The sequence below is a fragment of the Pan troglodytes genome, chromosome 14, assembly GCF_028858775.2.
Source record: "Pan troglodytes isolate AG18354 chromosome 14, NHGRI_mPanTro3-v2.0_pri, whole genome shotgun sequence".
NCBI lineage: Eukaryota > Metazoa > Chordata > Mammalia > Primates > Hominidae > Pan > Pan troglodytes.
In genome coordinates this window covers 57,914,028-57,930,903 of record NC_072412.2, presented here as the reverse complement: position 1 = coordinate 57,930,903, position 16,876 = coordinate 57,914,028, and the positions used below count along the sequence as shown (strand labels likewise).

General features: G+C 43.7%; 1 protein-coding gene across 4 annotated transcripts in view; it reads right to left on the bottom strand.

Moving 5' to 3' along the window:
- Positions 1-2,161: 2,161 nt before the first annotated feature.
- Positions 2,162-16,876, bottom strand: part of THSD1 (thrombospondin type 1 domain containing 1) — a 29,082-nt gene continuing 14,367 nt past the window's right edge. For 2 of the 4 annotated variants that reach the window (XM_016925337.3, XM_016925338.3), the window contains exons 4-5: positions 11,080-11,238; positions 2,162-3,784 (exon numbers count right to left, since the gene is read on the bottom strand). In XM_016925337.3, coding sequence (XP_016780826.1) covers positions 2,406-3,784; positions 11,080-11,238 — 1,538 coding nt within the window. In that variant the 3' untranslated portion in view covers positions 2,162-2,405. The remainder of the gene's footprint in view (positions 3,785-11,079; positions 11,239-16,876) is intronic. The other 2 variants (XM_016925339.3, XM_063792160.1) reach the window with 1 other exon arrangement.

The following is a 16,876-nucleotide window of genomic DNA, read 5'->3' as shown; positions in this document are numbered from 1 at the left end:
GAAGGAAAATGCAGCTACTCTAGGGATACAGATAAGTCATTAGGGTCAAGGGTTGAAAGGAGTACATGAGATTGCAGACTGCCCATGTGGTAACTAAAACTAACGACAGACTTCTAATAAAGGAACAAAACCTTTAGATTCTTTTGTTTGGCCCTTACTGCCAAAAAAAGCAAGTTGCAAGACCAGTCCTAACATTTCATTAAGCAGTGGAAAGCTTCTTTCCATTGGGAAAAGCTAATAGAAGTCTCTCTTCATACCCTCTTACAAACAAAAAGGGCCAGGTTTCTCCTGATGTTTCTGCTATTAGAAAAGACTTGTAGACTGGGCATGGTGGCTCATGCTTGTAACCCCAGCACTTTGGGAAGCCAAGGCAGGCAAATCACTTGAGGTCAGGAGTTCAAGACCAGCCTGGACAACATGGCGAAACCCTGTCTCTACTAAAAATACAAAAATCAGTCGGATGTGGTGGCAGATGCCTGTAATTCCAGCTACTCAGGAGGCTGAGGCAGGAGAATTGCTTGAACCCAGAAGGCGGAGGTTGCAGTGAGCCAAGACTGCACCACTGCACTCCAGCCTGAGTGACAGAGGGAGACTCTGTCTCAAAAAAAAAAAAAAAGACTTGTAAAGTTTGTGATGGTAGAGTGGAAAGAGCATGATATTTAGAATAATGTTATCAGTGCATGTCCTAGCCAATCCTGTTATTCTCCCTGAATCTCAAATGTCTTGTCTGTGGCCAGGTGCAGTGGCTCATGCTTGTAATCCCAGCACTTTGGGAGGCTGATGCAGGTGGATCACGAGGTCAGGAGTTCGAGACCAGCCTGGCCAACACAGTGAAACCCCGTCTCTACTAAAAATGCAAAAATTAGCTGGGCCTGGTGGCAGGTGCATGTAATCCCAGCTACTCAGGAGGCTGAGGCAGGAGAATCGCTTGAACTCGGGAGGCAGAGGTTGTAGTGAGCCAAGATCATGCCACCGCACTCCAGCCTGGGTGACAGAGCTAGACTACGTCTCAAAAAAAAAAAAAAAAAAAAAAGCTTTGTCTGTAAAGTGTAGAAGATTGAAAACACAAACAAAAGGGATTCTAAATGTCTAAAAAGGCTTATTTCCTTCTTTAATTCATTCTTCTAACTAAAAAAGCTTGGCTGGGCGTGGTGGCTTACACCTGTAATCCCAGCACTTTGGGAGGCCGAGGCGGGCAGACCACGAGGTCAGGAGTTCCAGACCAGCTTGGCCAACATGGTGAAACCCTGTCTCTACTAAAAATACAAAAATTAGCCAGGCCTGGTGGTGAGCACCTGTAGTCCCAGCTTCTCAGGAGGCTGAGGCAGAAGAATCGCTTGAACCCAGGAGGTGGAGGTTGCAGCGCGCTGAGATTGCGATCGCACCACTGCACTCCAGCCTGGGCAACACAGCAAGACTCCGTCTCAAAAAAAAAAAAAAAAAGCTTAAACTGTAAAAAATTGTAAACTGTAAAAACCATAAAAAATTGTAAACTGTTCTACTTACTTTACATATACCTAAAGTTAATTAATGCATTTTCTGAACAACATGATAAAGTTATGTTTAAGAACAACATACATGCACCAGTTCTCACGCTGAGGTCTCTGCTGCCAGTTTGGTCCAGGAACATGTAATCAGCATCCTGGTCCCAGGTAGTGGCATGGTCAGTACCTACTGCCCATTTCCTCAGAAGACAATACTGTCCTTTCCAAAATGTTTACTATTTATTTGCTCAGAACAGATAGGTCTTCATTTGACTCACTCCCTGAACCACCAGCTTCTTACATTATCTCTTCAAAGCAGAATTAATTCATATAATTTTGTCAAGTCACCTGGACTCAACTCTAATCTGAAAGTTCTTGAATATCTGTGGTATCACCATTTCTAAGTAGCTCAGCAGTCTAATGGTCATAACTAACTTAATCAGCCAAATATGAAATCTGTTTGATGCTGCCATTGTAGGAGTCAAATTCTTAATGTATTTATAACTTAATAAATTGCAATTCAGAATTATGACACTAAGTTAACTTTGCTCCATCCCTTTTTAGTTGAGGTTCCAGATTTCTGCTTCAGGTTGGAAACTGCCAATGCAATGTTCAGAGCATGTTCTACTCAAAAGTCACATCTTAACTTTCATAGCCACATGACAGACCAAGCCCCATTTGCTCGTTTATATTTTATTATCATTGTTATTACTAATAAATCAATAGAAATTGAATAACAAAGGAAAAAGCTCAAGATAAATAATTTCTTCCTTGTGAATTCAAACACATGCATACACACACATCCTCCTCTGTGTGTTACTTCCTCCTCACATTCTGTCCTACGGTACAAATAGTTACACAAAAATCTACAAAACACGAGTAGCAGACCCCAGCTGTGTAAAGCTCAGGCTGATTCTCAGTCTAGATCACCAGCTTCTCCACGCTAAGTGTACTTGTGGTTTCATCCTCTTCATTTGACCCAAAATATCCTGGGAGGTCCAGCATCCTCTGCTCAGCCTCAGTGAGGCCAAATGACGTATTGTCATAGAAGGCAAACTCAGGGTGAGTGGGGAAGCTTTGACACTTGTCTTTTCTACACTGAGAAGGGCTCAGAGAACTGACCCTCTGGTAGTTATCTTTGGGGGATATGGGAGAAGACTGCTTCCTTGAGACACTCTTGTGACTGGGGGACGGTCCCCGACGAGCTCTGTGGGGCTCTGTTCTCTCAATTCCTGCCACTAATCCTGCCTGGTGATCCCCAAGGTCTGGTTTCCTCAAGGGCTGCCCCAAAGTGTAGGATTTAGGGAGAGGGTTTAATGGACCACGGGTTCCACTTGCCTCTTGGAAATGCTCCAGTTTTTCAGGAAACAGGTGGGCACCTCGACTCTGAGGCCTAAATCTGTCCTCTGCCTGCTCGCAGGTCCGCGTCCTAGAGCTGTAGGCAGGGTCCTGCCGTGGAGTCAGAGTGGACATGCTCCTCTCTCGGAACGGCCGGGCCTGCCTGGCTTCATGGAAACTCGCTGTCCTCCTGAAATGGGCGTTCCTGGCATGGCTCCTTTCGGACGGGCCCCCTCTGCTGCCCACGTGCCTCGCCTGTGACTTGCGGATCAGAGTCTGGCTGGGGCTTATGGCACAACTGGCCTGAGTCACATTTAGATCCAGCCTGGAGGGAGGCCTTTCCCCGGCACTGACCGCGGGCTGCTCCGGAAATGGGGATTTGATCCGGAACTTGTTTGCTGCAGCTTCTTCCGGGCTTTCCAAATCTAAGGGAGCGCTGGGGGCCGCATCAATGGCAGTGTCTGTCAGGGGACTCTGAGACACGTGATACACTTTGGTAGTTTCCGTCAGACCTTTCTTTTTCATCTCCTTTAACTGCTGCTGGGCAAGGCGGTAGCTGAACAGAGGTGGGATTATCTTCTGGGCGTTGGACTGGAAGCTCTCGCTGCCAGAGGCATCGTCCTCGGGAGGTACCGGCCCGCTCCGCCTGTAGGTCAGAGGGATGCCTGTGTCCCGTGGACTCCCCGTGGGCCCATCTCCCCCATCCGAGAAGCTCCCGCGCTGCTCGCTCAGCTCGCAGATATTCTCCTCGTCCGAGTTCTTCCGGAAGCTGGGGGAGTGGATGGAGTTGTGTCGAGCAGGTGTGCTGCACTTGGCTGGCCGGCCGAACCTCCTCCACAGCGTGATGAGCACAGTGGCAATGATGATGAACAAGCACAAGGATATACCAGTGACAGTCACGATGTTGTTGGACTTCACTGGACCCTGGGGCTGAAGAGGAGATGGGCTGGATGGCTGGAAAGCTGCAAAACAAAACAAAACAAAACAAACAAACAAAAAACACAGAGGAACAGATGTATTTTTACTTTTTTTTTTTTTTTTTTTTTTTTTTTTTTTTTTTTTTTTGAGATGGAGTCTTGCTCTGTTGCCCAGGCTGGAGTGCAATGGTGTGATCTCGGCTCATTGCAACCTCCGCCTCCCAGGCTCAAACAATTCTCCTGCCTCAGCCTCCCAAGTAGCTGGGATTACAGGCATGCACCACCACGCCTGGCTAATTTTGTTGTATTTTTAGTAGAGCTGGGGTTTCATCATATTGGGCAGGCCGGTCTTGAACTCCTGACTTGTGATCCACCCGCCTTGGCCTCCCAAAGTGCTGGGATTACAGGTGTTAGCCACTGTGCCCAGCCCAAATATGTATTTTCTAGTATTGTTTGCTCTGCACGGTTTTAAGGTCTCTGAGTCACTCACTCTAATTATCTAGCAGTTAAGGAATGATGGAAAATAAACACGGACTGGGATTTCTGGTCTTACATATGGATTTCTGCTGGCAGCTGAAGCCAAACAAGATCACCAAAGGGGAAACACTGCAAAAACAGAGACCCACAGAAGCGAGGTGACCTGGTAAGCCATAATCAAGGTGACTCCCATGCTCACCAGCTCCTGCTGGAATTGGCCTCCAAGTTTCCACACAGAAGTAGCATGTAGAAATTTTCTTTTTCTTTTTTTTTTTGAGACGGAGTCTTGCTCTGTCGCCCAGGATGGAGCACAGTGGCACGATCTCGGCTCACTGCAACAACTTCCGCCTCCACGGTTCAAGTGATTCTCCCGCCTCAGCCTCCTGAGTAGCTGGAACTATAGGCGCATGCCACCACACCTGGCTCATTTTTTAATTTTTAATAAAGACAGGGTTTCACCATGTTAGCCAGGATGGTCTTGAACTCCAGACCTCATGATCTGCCCACCTCGGCCTCCCAAAGTGCTGGGATTACAGGTGTGAGCCACTGCGCCCAGCCAGAAATTTTCAAGATAAAAGTCAGTGTTCACTTACGATAATGTAAACGTGGTACCTATTGTTAAATGTACCTCTGAGAGGCACATCGGAAGTATAAAATGTGAAATGCAAAATGATTTAGGTAGGCCAAATTTAGGTTCCTACATATGTACATCTTAAGGGAAATTAACTGACGAAAGTAAGACTTGGCAATACATAATACAACTCATTTCCCCCTTCTATTATCCAGAAATTGTCTTTCCTAAGTGTTAAAGCCTCTGCATTCTCTCTCTTCTATTTTCAGCCATCCACTCCCCTTCCTACCTTCCATTGTGAGGGGTACTTTTCTTCTTTTTCCCTCCTCAAACTGGTTTGTCCCACGGTCATCAAAATGCAGGCACCACCTGGAGCCTCCACCTGTACTGCCACCGAAACACCTGGAAACCTGAGACCAACTAATGCCACCTGACCTTCCCCTCTCTTTCCCCTTTGGTCACCAGTCCTATGGCTTTTTTTCCCATGTTTGTATCACCACCAGCTCTGTGCTTCATCTTCTCCACCCGTCCTCCCACTGCCCACTCTTTGTACTGTCCCCTAGGGGACAGCTGATTACAAATTCCCCAACATCCCTAACTGCTCCACAGAACACCACCTTCACCTCCTTGTCCCAACTGAAGCCAGGCTACCCTGCAGGGCATGGTTTCCCCCAACCCTCTCAGTGGAAGCTGTCACACATAGTTTCTTTTCCTTTTTTTTTCTTTTTCTTTTTTGAGATGGAGTCTTGCTCTGTCGCCCAGGCTGGAGTGCAGTGGTGCGATCTCAGCTCACTGCAAGCTCCACCTCCTGGGTTCACGCCATTCTCCTGCCTCAGCCTTCCGAGTAGCTGGGACTACAGGCACCCACCACCACGCCTCACTAAATTTTTTTGTATTTTTAGTAGAGATGGGGTTTCACCATGTTAGCCAGGATGGCCTCGATCTCCTGACCCGTGATCTGCCTAACTTGGCCTCCCAAAGTGCTGGGATTACACATACTTTCTTTATAAGTAAACAGGGCAAGAAGCAGAGTGCGTTCCCCAAGCTCATTCCTATTGCTCTTTCCAACCTGTGCTCTTTCACCTCCATAAAAAACTTCCATTCCTTTGATGCCCATGCCATCCTTGCCAACCACCGTTCTACTCCTCCCTCAACACCATCATCTCCCAACCTCCTGCTAGCCATCAGTCACTCTAGCACCTGGGTCCCAGCCTCCCTCACTATGCCAGAGCTAGGACCATCCAGGTGGCTTCAGGTCCATCCAACATATAGTACCTTCCCACTCTCTGCTCCTCTTCTAAAATCTTAAACCGCTCAACCCACTCTCTAGCTGTGTTCACTACTCTCACTCACTCACTATTACTACATTAAGACTTCTGATTCTCCAGCCCTCCATTTTCTCCCATCTGCCAGACACTTCCCAACCTCACTTCTCCCCCTAACCAATTTACAACCATGATCCATTACTGAAACCATTTTCCTTCCAACAACCTCAATTCTCTTGACCTCTAATACTGAGCTATACCCCTTCCCCTGCTCTGCAGCAGAAGTCTGACCCTAGACATGTGAACCTCAGACACGTGAATTCCTAGCTGCTGCACTGGTGGAGAAAATAAACAACCATGCAGGTCAGTGCCCCTGCGCAGTCACAGCACCCAACCTCAGCTGCCCACAAATCCTTCCATGGGTCCCCTAAAACACCTGCTTCCAATTTCACCACTTTCTTAAGCCCCCTATCCAATCCACTTCCTTAGCACTCTAATAGGTCACACACACACAAAATAGAAGCCATCAGGCAAGTACATGCCCAGCTTCTTCTGCAATCCTCCTCTGCCCCATAAACTTATTAGCATCCACACCTCTATTTACCTTTTTCCCACATAATCAGTGGGAGAACTGTCCTCCTATAAAAGGTGAGGCCACAAGCAAATGCTTTCTAGGACTCCTTTGTCCAGGGGCATCATTCCTCTGCAGCAATTATCTCCAGCTGCTCCTCTATTAGCTCCTTTTCCTCAGCACATAAACATACTCAAGCTCTTTGCACTTTAAAAAGACCCTTCTCCAGCCCTCTCACGCTCTCAGACCTATCTTGCTCCTTGTCTTCCCAGCCATGCTTACTGAAAAGAGGGGTCTGCATGTGCTTACTGCTCCTACATCACCTGTCTCCTGCAACCTATCCCCAAGATTCCAATTAAACAGTTCCCACCAAGGTTATGAATGACCTCCCAATAGTCAAATTCAAAGGAGTTCGTTCTGCAGCATTGGCTACTGTTATATAGCTCTTGCAACTCTCTCTCTCCCTTTTGGTTTCAATGAGAACATTCACTTATGTAATTTAGAGAGAAGAGCATGAATTTTAGATCCAAGGAGAGCTAGAGTCCATTCCTGGCTCCACTAGCTCTACTATCTCCATTGGCTGTCCCACCACCTCCATCTCAAAATGCCCAAGACTCACCATCTTCCCCTACAACTTGTGCTTCCTCTGATATATCTGATCTCAAAGGAATGGAATCACAGTTCACACAGTTGCCAGTACTAAAATCCTGGGTTTCATCCTTCATGCTCCCTCTCCATCACTTGCCACATACAGAGTCTGAATCCTCCTCTCCCTCCATCACCATTGCTGGCACTTCATTTTGCACATAGGTTCCTGAAAAATTTTTCTCAACAGGTACATCTGCTGCCATGCCTAACCTTCTGATTTATACTCCTTGCTACAACCAGATAGAGATACCATGAAAACACAGGTCCCAACCTTCAAGGCCCCTCAGGATATTAATCCCGTTTACTTGGCTGGCCTCACGTCTCCCACCCCTCCCTGGCACACTATCATCCAGACACACTAAACTACTTTCAGTTCTGCAGGTCTCTTAATGTGCCATCTTCCCTGCCTTCATTCATTGCTCCCTTTGCTAAAACTCCCATTTTCACCTACTTCACCTGAGGGACACCTCAGCTTCCAAACTTCAGCTCAAATATCACCTCCTTGGCCGGGTGTGGTGGCTCATGCCTGTAATCCCAGCACTTTGGGAGGCCGAAGTGGGTGGATCACTTGAGGCCAGGAGTTCGAGACCAGCCTGGCCAACATGGTGAAGCCTCGTCTCTACTAAAAATACAAAAAATTAGCTGGGTGTGGTGGTGTGCACCTGTAGTCCCAGCTACTTGGGAGGAAGAGGCAGCAGAATCACTTGAACCCAGGAGGCGGAGGTTGCAGTGAGTTGAGATCATGCCACTGCACTCCAGCCTGGGCAACACAGCAAGACTCTGTCTCAAAAAAAAAAAAGTATCATTTCCTCCAAGACTGGAGATGTTTTGGGCTTGGATTGTCACTCCTGAAAGCTTCTATAGCAAGCTGTGGGTACATTTTTCATTGCAGGCCCTATAATATTGTACTGAGTATTAAGCCTGTTTATGTGCCTTCTGAGCTACTATAAGCCCCTTCAAGACAGTCATATCTTATTAATACATTCCTGACCACAGTCACAGCAACTTGCATAGTGCTCAATAAACACTAGTTTAACTGATTGATTCATTCCTTCATTATTAAAAAGGCAATAGCAAAATGATCAATATTCCACCAGATGGAACATCAGTGCAACAGCAATTTAATTATACTACTCTCTTGTTGAATAAGATAGACCATATAATGTAGAACTACATTCAGACCTTGGCATAAGAACATTCTTTTAAAGCCAAACCAACCTCTGAACTCCTAAACAAGTAAAAACAGTTGAATGATGAAAGGCTTGTTCCCTGATGTATCACTTCCTTCACCTGCAGTGGCTGCTCATGACAGTGGGTAGCAGCATTGCTATTACACACCATGAAACTCTTCACTTGACTCTGTTATCTTTTTACTCTGGCTGGCTTCCTTTAAAATGACAGCTGGAGAAAAGCCCAAAAGCTGCTGGCCTCGCCCATCTCTATCTCTAGTTTTTCCTCTTTCAGCTGAAGTAAAGGAGATTGTTGATGCTATGCAGCCTGTGAATACATCTTTACATTTCCAAAGAATGGAAAATAGGTTGACTAGGACAAAGAGCACACTTGGAAGAAATGATCATTTTTATCCACATAAGCAATATCTGAGGACCATTTACAGTAGGGGCAGGCAAGTCTGTAGGACTTACCTTTTTGCTAACTTAGAATGCACAAATTTCCAGTTCCTACTCAGTATTAAAGAATTAAGATACCGGCTGGGCGTAGTGGCTCTCGCCTGTAATCCCAGCACTTTGGGAGGCCAAGGCAGGCAGATCACCTGAGGTCGGGAGTTCGAGACCAGCCTGACCAACATAGAGAAACCCCGTCTCTACTGAAAATACAAAAATTAGCTGGGCGTGGTGGCACATGCCAGAGGCTGAGGCAGGAGAATCGCTTGAACCCGGGAGGCAGAGTTGCCGTGAGCCGAGATCGCACCATTGCACTCCAGCCTGGGCAACAAGAGCGAAACTCCGTCTCAAAAAAAAAAAAGAAGAAGAAGAAGATGCCAGAATATGACATAATATCACATTTCTCAAAAATGATTGTTAATTCCAGGTTGTTGATGCTTCTTCTAGAAAGCCAGATTGGCCTGTATATAAAGGCAAGGTATTCAAGATCGATAGCTTAGCAAGAAGTCAAATCCAGTGCCCCTACTTTCTAGCTTCATGATCTTGGACAGGCCACCCACCCTCCCTATCCCACAGGGTCCTCATCTGCAATGTGGAAATAAGAATATGCCTACTTTATGTGTGCAAGGTCCTTAGAAAAATGCCTGGCAGGCAGTAAGCTCTCAAGAGGTCTGAGCCCAGCATAATGATACCTACCTTGTGGAATTACGGTGAGCCTTAAGTGAGATAATGTATTTTAAGTGTTGTCACACAGCAGATAACCAATTAATGGTAATAACAATAAATAAATATTGTCACATATAAAAGATTAGTAGTCACCAGTGGCCACTGAGTTTAAATTCATCTGAGTGTTATGGAACTCAGATATGAAATGTCTGAACACATGATCCCATCCCAGAATTGAGACAATAAGGTGTATCTGAGGGAAGTTATACACAAGGAAGGTGCTGTGGAAAGTGAAGAGGACTTATAAAGAAAAGAGCAGACAGAGAAGAGAGCCTTGGACAACAGTATATCACTGAAGAAATAATGGATTCAGGGTGGGGCCTATGAAAGACAGGCAGATGGAGGCTAGGAGAAGAGGAAGCTACAATAAGAAAAAAAAAATAGGAGAAAGAATAATGTCCTAAAAATGCTGGAATGAAGGGAACAGAGCCTATGATACTGGCTGGAAAAATGATATAGCAAAAAGGATTTTCTAAGGCCACAGGTGGGGACACTGGCTGAGATGTTGCCAGGTGCCTGTGGTTTGGGCTAAAAGGTACTCTGAGATCCAAACACAGAAAAGCACATAACTCCTCCATATCCCAAAGAAACAAGGAACTAAGATGGTCTTTTAACCTGGAATTGGAGAGTACAAGGACAAGATAAAATCCTTGACACAAGGACTTTTATCTAAGAGTCAGGACCAGAGCAGAGGCTGGCAAAGTAAATGTGGATTGTCTGTCAGGAGGCGGGATGGTGTGTGGAAAAAGCAAGGACTATTCAGTGTGTAACTCATGGTAAATGAACAGGATTTAGCTCCACAAGCTGGGGCAAACCTAACTGAGCCGTGTGAGCAACATATCTATAGACTATTTAGATCAAATACTCACTGACCAGCTACGAGTATGTGCCTTGAAGACGCTTAGAAGATACAGGAAAGGCCAGTCCTCGGATGACAGCATGAAGAAATGTCCCTCTGGGTAGGGGCAGTAAGGAATAACTTAGGCCACTCAGGGTATAGGACAGGGAGTCTTGCCCCATTTTGACAAATAATGGTCTATGTGGTCCCCTGGCTTTTCTGGGTTGATAGGGAGAAAAATTAAGGAAAACTGTTTTTCCACAGTTTTGGTGGGGAGAAACAGAGGGAGAAAAACAAAAAAAACTTATGAAGAAATGATCCTTTCCCCATTTTTTGCATTTTTAGAAATTATTTAATATGTCTGAATCCTTAATATTTCCTTATTATTTCCTTATCTTCTACAGTGGTAAATCCCATTATCTCACTGGTAAGCTACTCTCCCAGCTATTCCCGGTCTTAGATACACTAACAAATACAGGGTTAGTACAACCAACAGCAATCACAGAGCATTAATGAGTCTACTCCTGATCTTAGACTGGTAACTCTCAGGCAGGCCTGGGTTCAATATTCCTTCTGATGAAGGCTCTGAGGAGAGACTCCCGAAGGAAGCAAGAATACCTACCAGCACACTCCTCCAGGGAACACAGGGAGGCCTCCAAGGACATTCCAGGGCAGACAGGACTGGAGGGGAAGGAAGTGAGACACACTCGGCGACGCTCTCTGACACCATCCCCACATGTGGCACTACACTGGCTCCATGGCTGCCACAGTTCCCAAGTTTCTGCAAGGATATAAGTTATGCTTTTAATGCTAGTTCATTTGAGAATCAGTATTTAACTGCACCCAAATGAAACAGCAAAACTCAAATCTCAGGTCTTGAAAAGCCCGTGAGTTAAAGCATTCCCAGAGATGAAGAAAGCTGAAAAGAGTTGCTCCTAACTTTAAAACAAAGAAAAGCTATATAATTTAAAAATCTTAACCTTTCCAGAACCCAAAAAAGAGCTGAGGTCGCAGGACAACTAACTGTGCTGCAATATAAGGAAAAATAGCATCTTCCAAGGAAAAATGAGATGCAACTCTTGTTTACCAGGGGCAGACACCAGGCCGCATACAAGGTGGTAAGAAGAGTTCACTTAAAAATGTAATGAACTGCCAAAAGCCTAGTGGACTAACACAGAATATAGAACCCCTACGACTCACATACACAAGCAGAATTTATACCCACTTGCAGACTCTTCTCCACAGATCTCATCAAATACAAGAAGCACTGGGGGCAGGTGCAAGACCAGACAAAGCCTCCCTCATGGTGGAGGCCCAAGGAGGGAAGGGGCAGCACTGTGGAAAAGACACAGAACCTCACCTGTCCTCTCTCCATTTCCTCTACTGAATAAAAGCTTCAACCACTTGGGGAAAGGCCTCAAACCCTATTATCCTAAGAGCACCAGTTGATATCAACTGCTTCTAGAGAATGGAAAAACAAACTCCTTCACCGTTGGGGAAGAGCCAAAAATATCCTGGACCCAGACTATTAGAGATCATCTACCACTGGGGAGGCGCAGGATCATCAAGAAGGTCCCATTCCTGAAACTTAGGAACACAGCACTTGCCTAAGACTGAGGCTGAACTAGTACAAGGGAATGCCCTCCCTCTACTCCAGGCTAGCAAGTGCCAAATATCAAATAACAACAGTCTACTTCTGGGGAAGAGGCATAGCAAAAGATGAAAGCCTCTCTGATGTGCAGGCTCACACCTAAAGCTGAGGGTGGGACAGAAGCATGGAGGAAACCCCTATAGTCATGCAATGCCTTCCCTAAACACAAAATAACACTCGAAAAATGTCAAATGTGATAAGCACTGAGGGTAGCCATAACAATGGTAAAAACCCAAACATAGCTCAATTCTTTACTATATTAACCCAATACCCAAACTAAAGGCCTAGCAAAAACAGAGGTATGACCATTTCCAGGCATAAATACCTCCATGTCTATAGTTTCAAACAAGGTGTCCAGCTTTCAACTCAAAATTATTAGGCACAAAAAGCAAGGAAAAAAACCATAAAACAATTAAGAGACAAAGTAATCAAGATAACCAGACTCAGAGCTGACCCAGATATTAAAACTCTCAGAGAGAGAACGTAAAATAGCTACGATAAATATGCCAAAAACTTTAGTGGAAAAGGTGAACAAGATGCATAAACAGATGGAAAATTTCATCAGACTGTTAGAAACTAAAAAGTCAAATGGAAATATTAGAATTTTAAAATATGGTAACACAGATGAAGAAGGCTCATCAATAGACTTGACACACAGCTGAGGAAAGAAACAGTAAATGTGAATACAAGTAAATAGAAATGTCCCAAACTAAAAAACACAAAGAGGAAAAAAAGAGTACATAAAACAGAATAGAAGACCTAAGAGCTGTGGGGCAATATCAGACTCCCATACATGTAATTGGAATACCAGGAGAAGAAGATAGAGTAGGACACAATAAATAAGTCCAAGAACTCTCCAAAGTTAATGAAAGACTCCAAACCACATATCCAAGATGCTCAGAAAACACCATGCAGGATAAATAGAAAAAGCAATACTGTACCCAAACTGCTGAAAACCAAAACCAAACCAAAAAGTTTGAAGGCTGTGGCTGAAGGGTGGGAGAATATACCACCAGAGAAGAATGACAATAAGAATTACAGCTGACTTCTTGACAAAATTATCCAAGCCAGAAGATAATAGAATGTCATCTCTAAAGTACTGAAAGAAAAAGCTACCACCCCAGTAAAAAAATATATATATATGTATATATATATTTCAAAAATAAAGGAGAAATAAAGACTTTTTCAGAAAAACAAAAATGGAGATCATGCATGTATTACTAGCAGTCCTTCAATACAAGAAATGTTCAAAGAAATCCTTTGGGCAGAAAGAAAATGTTACCAGACAAAAATCTGCATTTATATAAAGAAATGAAGAGTGCCGGCAATGGTAAATATAAAGGTAAAAATCATTTTTCTCATTTTTAAATGCTCTAAAATATCACTGATAGCCTAAAACAAAATAGCAGCAATGTATTATTTGTTTTGTTTTTGTTTTTGAGACAGAGTTTCACTCTTGTTGCCCAGGATGGAGTGCAATGGTGCGATCTCAGCTCACCGCAACCTTCACCCACCTGGGTTCAAGCGATTCTCCTACCTCAGCCTCCTGAGTAGCTGGAATTACAGGCATGAGCCACCACATCCAGCTAACTTATGGTATTTTTAGTAGAAACAGGGTTTCTCCATGTTGGTCAGGCTGGTCTTGAACTCCCAACCTCAGGTGATCTGCCCACCTCGGCCTCCCAAAGTGCTGGGATTACAGGCATAAGCCACCACAACTGGCCGTATTAAGTGTTTAATAGCATATATAAAGTAAAATTATGACAACGATCACACAAAGAATGGGAGGAGTGAATTGGGAGTGTATTGTTCAAAAGTCCTTATACTACATGTAAAGCAATATAATACCTGGAGGTAGACTGAGAGTAAACATATATATTATAAACTCTAGGACAACCACTAAATAACACTTTTTTTTTTTTTTTTGAGACAGATCTTGCTCTGTCGCCCAGGCTGGAGTGCAATGGCGTGATCTCGGCTCACTGCAACCTCCACCTCCCAGGTTCAAGCGATTCTCATGCCTCAGCCTCCCGAGTAGATGGGATTACAGGTGTGTATCACGATGCCCAGCTAAGTTTTTTGAATTTTTAGTAGAGACGGGGTTTCACCATGTTGGTCAGACTGGTCTTGAACTCCTGATCTCAAGTGATCTGCCCTCCTCGGCCTCCCAAAATGCTGAGATTACAGGTGTGAGCCATGGTGCCCAGCCCACTAAATACATTTTTAAGGTATAAATAATAAACCAATAGTGTAGTTAAAGTAAATCATTAAAATATTCAATTAATCTAAAATAAGGCAGAAAAAAAGATGAAAAAACAGAATGGATGTAACAAATATAAATCCAGCAAAATAAATCCAACCATATAATGATAAAACTAAACAATCTAAACACTAAGTTAAAAGACATAGATTGTCAGATTAGATAAAAAAGCATAATCCAACTATTTTTTTTTAAAGCCCACTTTACGTATAGAGACATATATATGTTAAAAGTAAAAAAAGGAAGATATGCCTTATGAACATTAATCAAAAGAAAACTAGAGTAACTACATTAATATCAAACAAAATAGACTGCAGAACCAGGGATATTACCAGGGATAAAGAGCAACATTATATAGTGATAAAAGGGTCAATTCAGCAAGGAACCTTAATCCTAAATGAGGATGTACCTAACACCGGAGCTTCAAAATACACACAAAACCCTCCCAGCCATTATTGATTGATAAATGTGAATTTCTCATCCAAGCAGATATGTAATCACTGCCAGACAGAACAAATGAGTAATTTCCCTATAAATAATTATTCTGGTAGTCATGGTGGCGCGCTCCTGTAAATACCAGCACTCAGGGAGGCCAAGGCAGGTGGATCACTTGAGCTCAGGAGTTTGAGACCAGCCTGGGCAACATAGCAAAAACCCATCTCTACAAAAAATGCAAAAATTAGTCAGGGATAGTGCCATGCACCTGTAGTACCAGCTACTCGGGAGACTGGGGAAGTCGAGGCTTCAGTAAGCCACGATCACACCACTGTACTCCAGCCTTGGCAGCAGAGTGAGACATTGTCTCAAAAAAAAAAGAATTATTTTAATAATTCTGTCTATCAGTACCCATCCAACCCCAAGACCTATCAGATCTTGCCAACACTGGCCACCAAAACACACTCTGCATAAAACACTCTCTTCATCCTTTATGGACAGAAACTTCTAATGCAGCCAAAGGTATACAAAGCACTACAAAACATAAAACGTGTAGGGCAGATGCATTCTCAGGTGAGCCAAGTGGTGCAATCTTTGGAGTGAGTAATGGAATATGAGTTCTTTACAGCAATTAAAAGGATTTTCACAAGAGTGGGAGGACTACAAACCAGTATCCTGGACCAACATCAAGTGAGATGTGCTAATTATGTTCCATCTAGACGTCCAAGTGAACACAATATTGGTTCTGTGCCTCCAAGATCACACTGGAGCTCCTCATACAGCATAACAATGAGCTGGCTTTGTCTTCAAAGCTTCAGAGATGTTCCCATACTAAGCCCCTCTGCTTGAAAAGCTTTGAGAATCTCCTATTAAAGTCTCTCTGAGTTATAGTATTGTGATTTATTTTGGGAAAATCTACTGGAAATCTGACTACTGTAAAATCTGAATTAAAAATTAAGTCAATATATAGTTTATCCTTCTCCATGCTCATATTTAGGACCACAAAAGGTACAATTACACATGCTAAGAATCTTTTGTTGTTCCTTCTGAACTCTTTTACTTTATATAATTTATTTAAGTGCATAAAGTCATTTGTCAAACTAAAAATAAAAATTCCACTAGTGAGGATCAGAAAAAAAATCAGTTTTGATTTAAAAAAGTATATTTGTTAGATTAAAAAATTATATGTATATATAAATAATGGAACTCATATTCCATTACTCACTCCAAAGATTGCACCACTTGGCTCACCTGAGAATGCATCTGCCCTACACGTTTTCTTTATGTTTTGTAGTGCTTTGTGTACCTTTGGCTGCATTAGAAGTTTTCATCCATAAAGAATGGAGAGAGTGTTTTATGCAGAGTATGTTTTGGTGGCTAGTGTTGGCAGGATCTGATAGATCTTGGGGTTGGATGGGTAATGATAGACAGGGGACTTAGAATAAATTTTTTTTTTTTTTGAGACAATGTCTCACTCTGCTGCCAAGGCTGGAGTGCAGTGGTGTGATCGTGCCTTACTGAAGCCTCAACTTCCCCCTGCTCAGGTGATCCACCTACCTCAGCCTCCCGAGTAGCTGGTACTACAGGTGCATGGCACTATCCTTGGCTAATTTTTGCATTTTCTGTAGAGATGGGTTTTTGCTATGTTGCCCAGGCTGGTCTCAAACTCCTGAGCTCAAGTGATCCATCTGCCTTGGCCTCCCAGAGTGCTGAGATTTACAGGGGTGTGCCACCATACCTGCCAGAAGTATATATATATATATAATTTTATATATATATAATTTTATATATATATAATTTTTTATATATATATATATTAGATGGAGTCTTGCTCTGTAGCCCAGGCTGGAGTGCAGTGGTGCAATCTTGGCTCACTGCAACCTCTGCTTCCCAGGTTCAAGCAATTCCCTTGCCTCAGGCTCCTGAGTAGCTGGGACTACAGGCACGTGCCACCATGCCCGGCTAATTTTTGTATATTTGGTAGTGATGAGGTTTCACTATGTTGGCCAGGATGGTCCTCAATCTCCTGACCAAGTGATTCACCCACCTCGGCCTCTCAAAGTGCTGGGATTA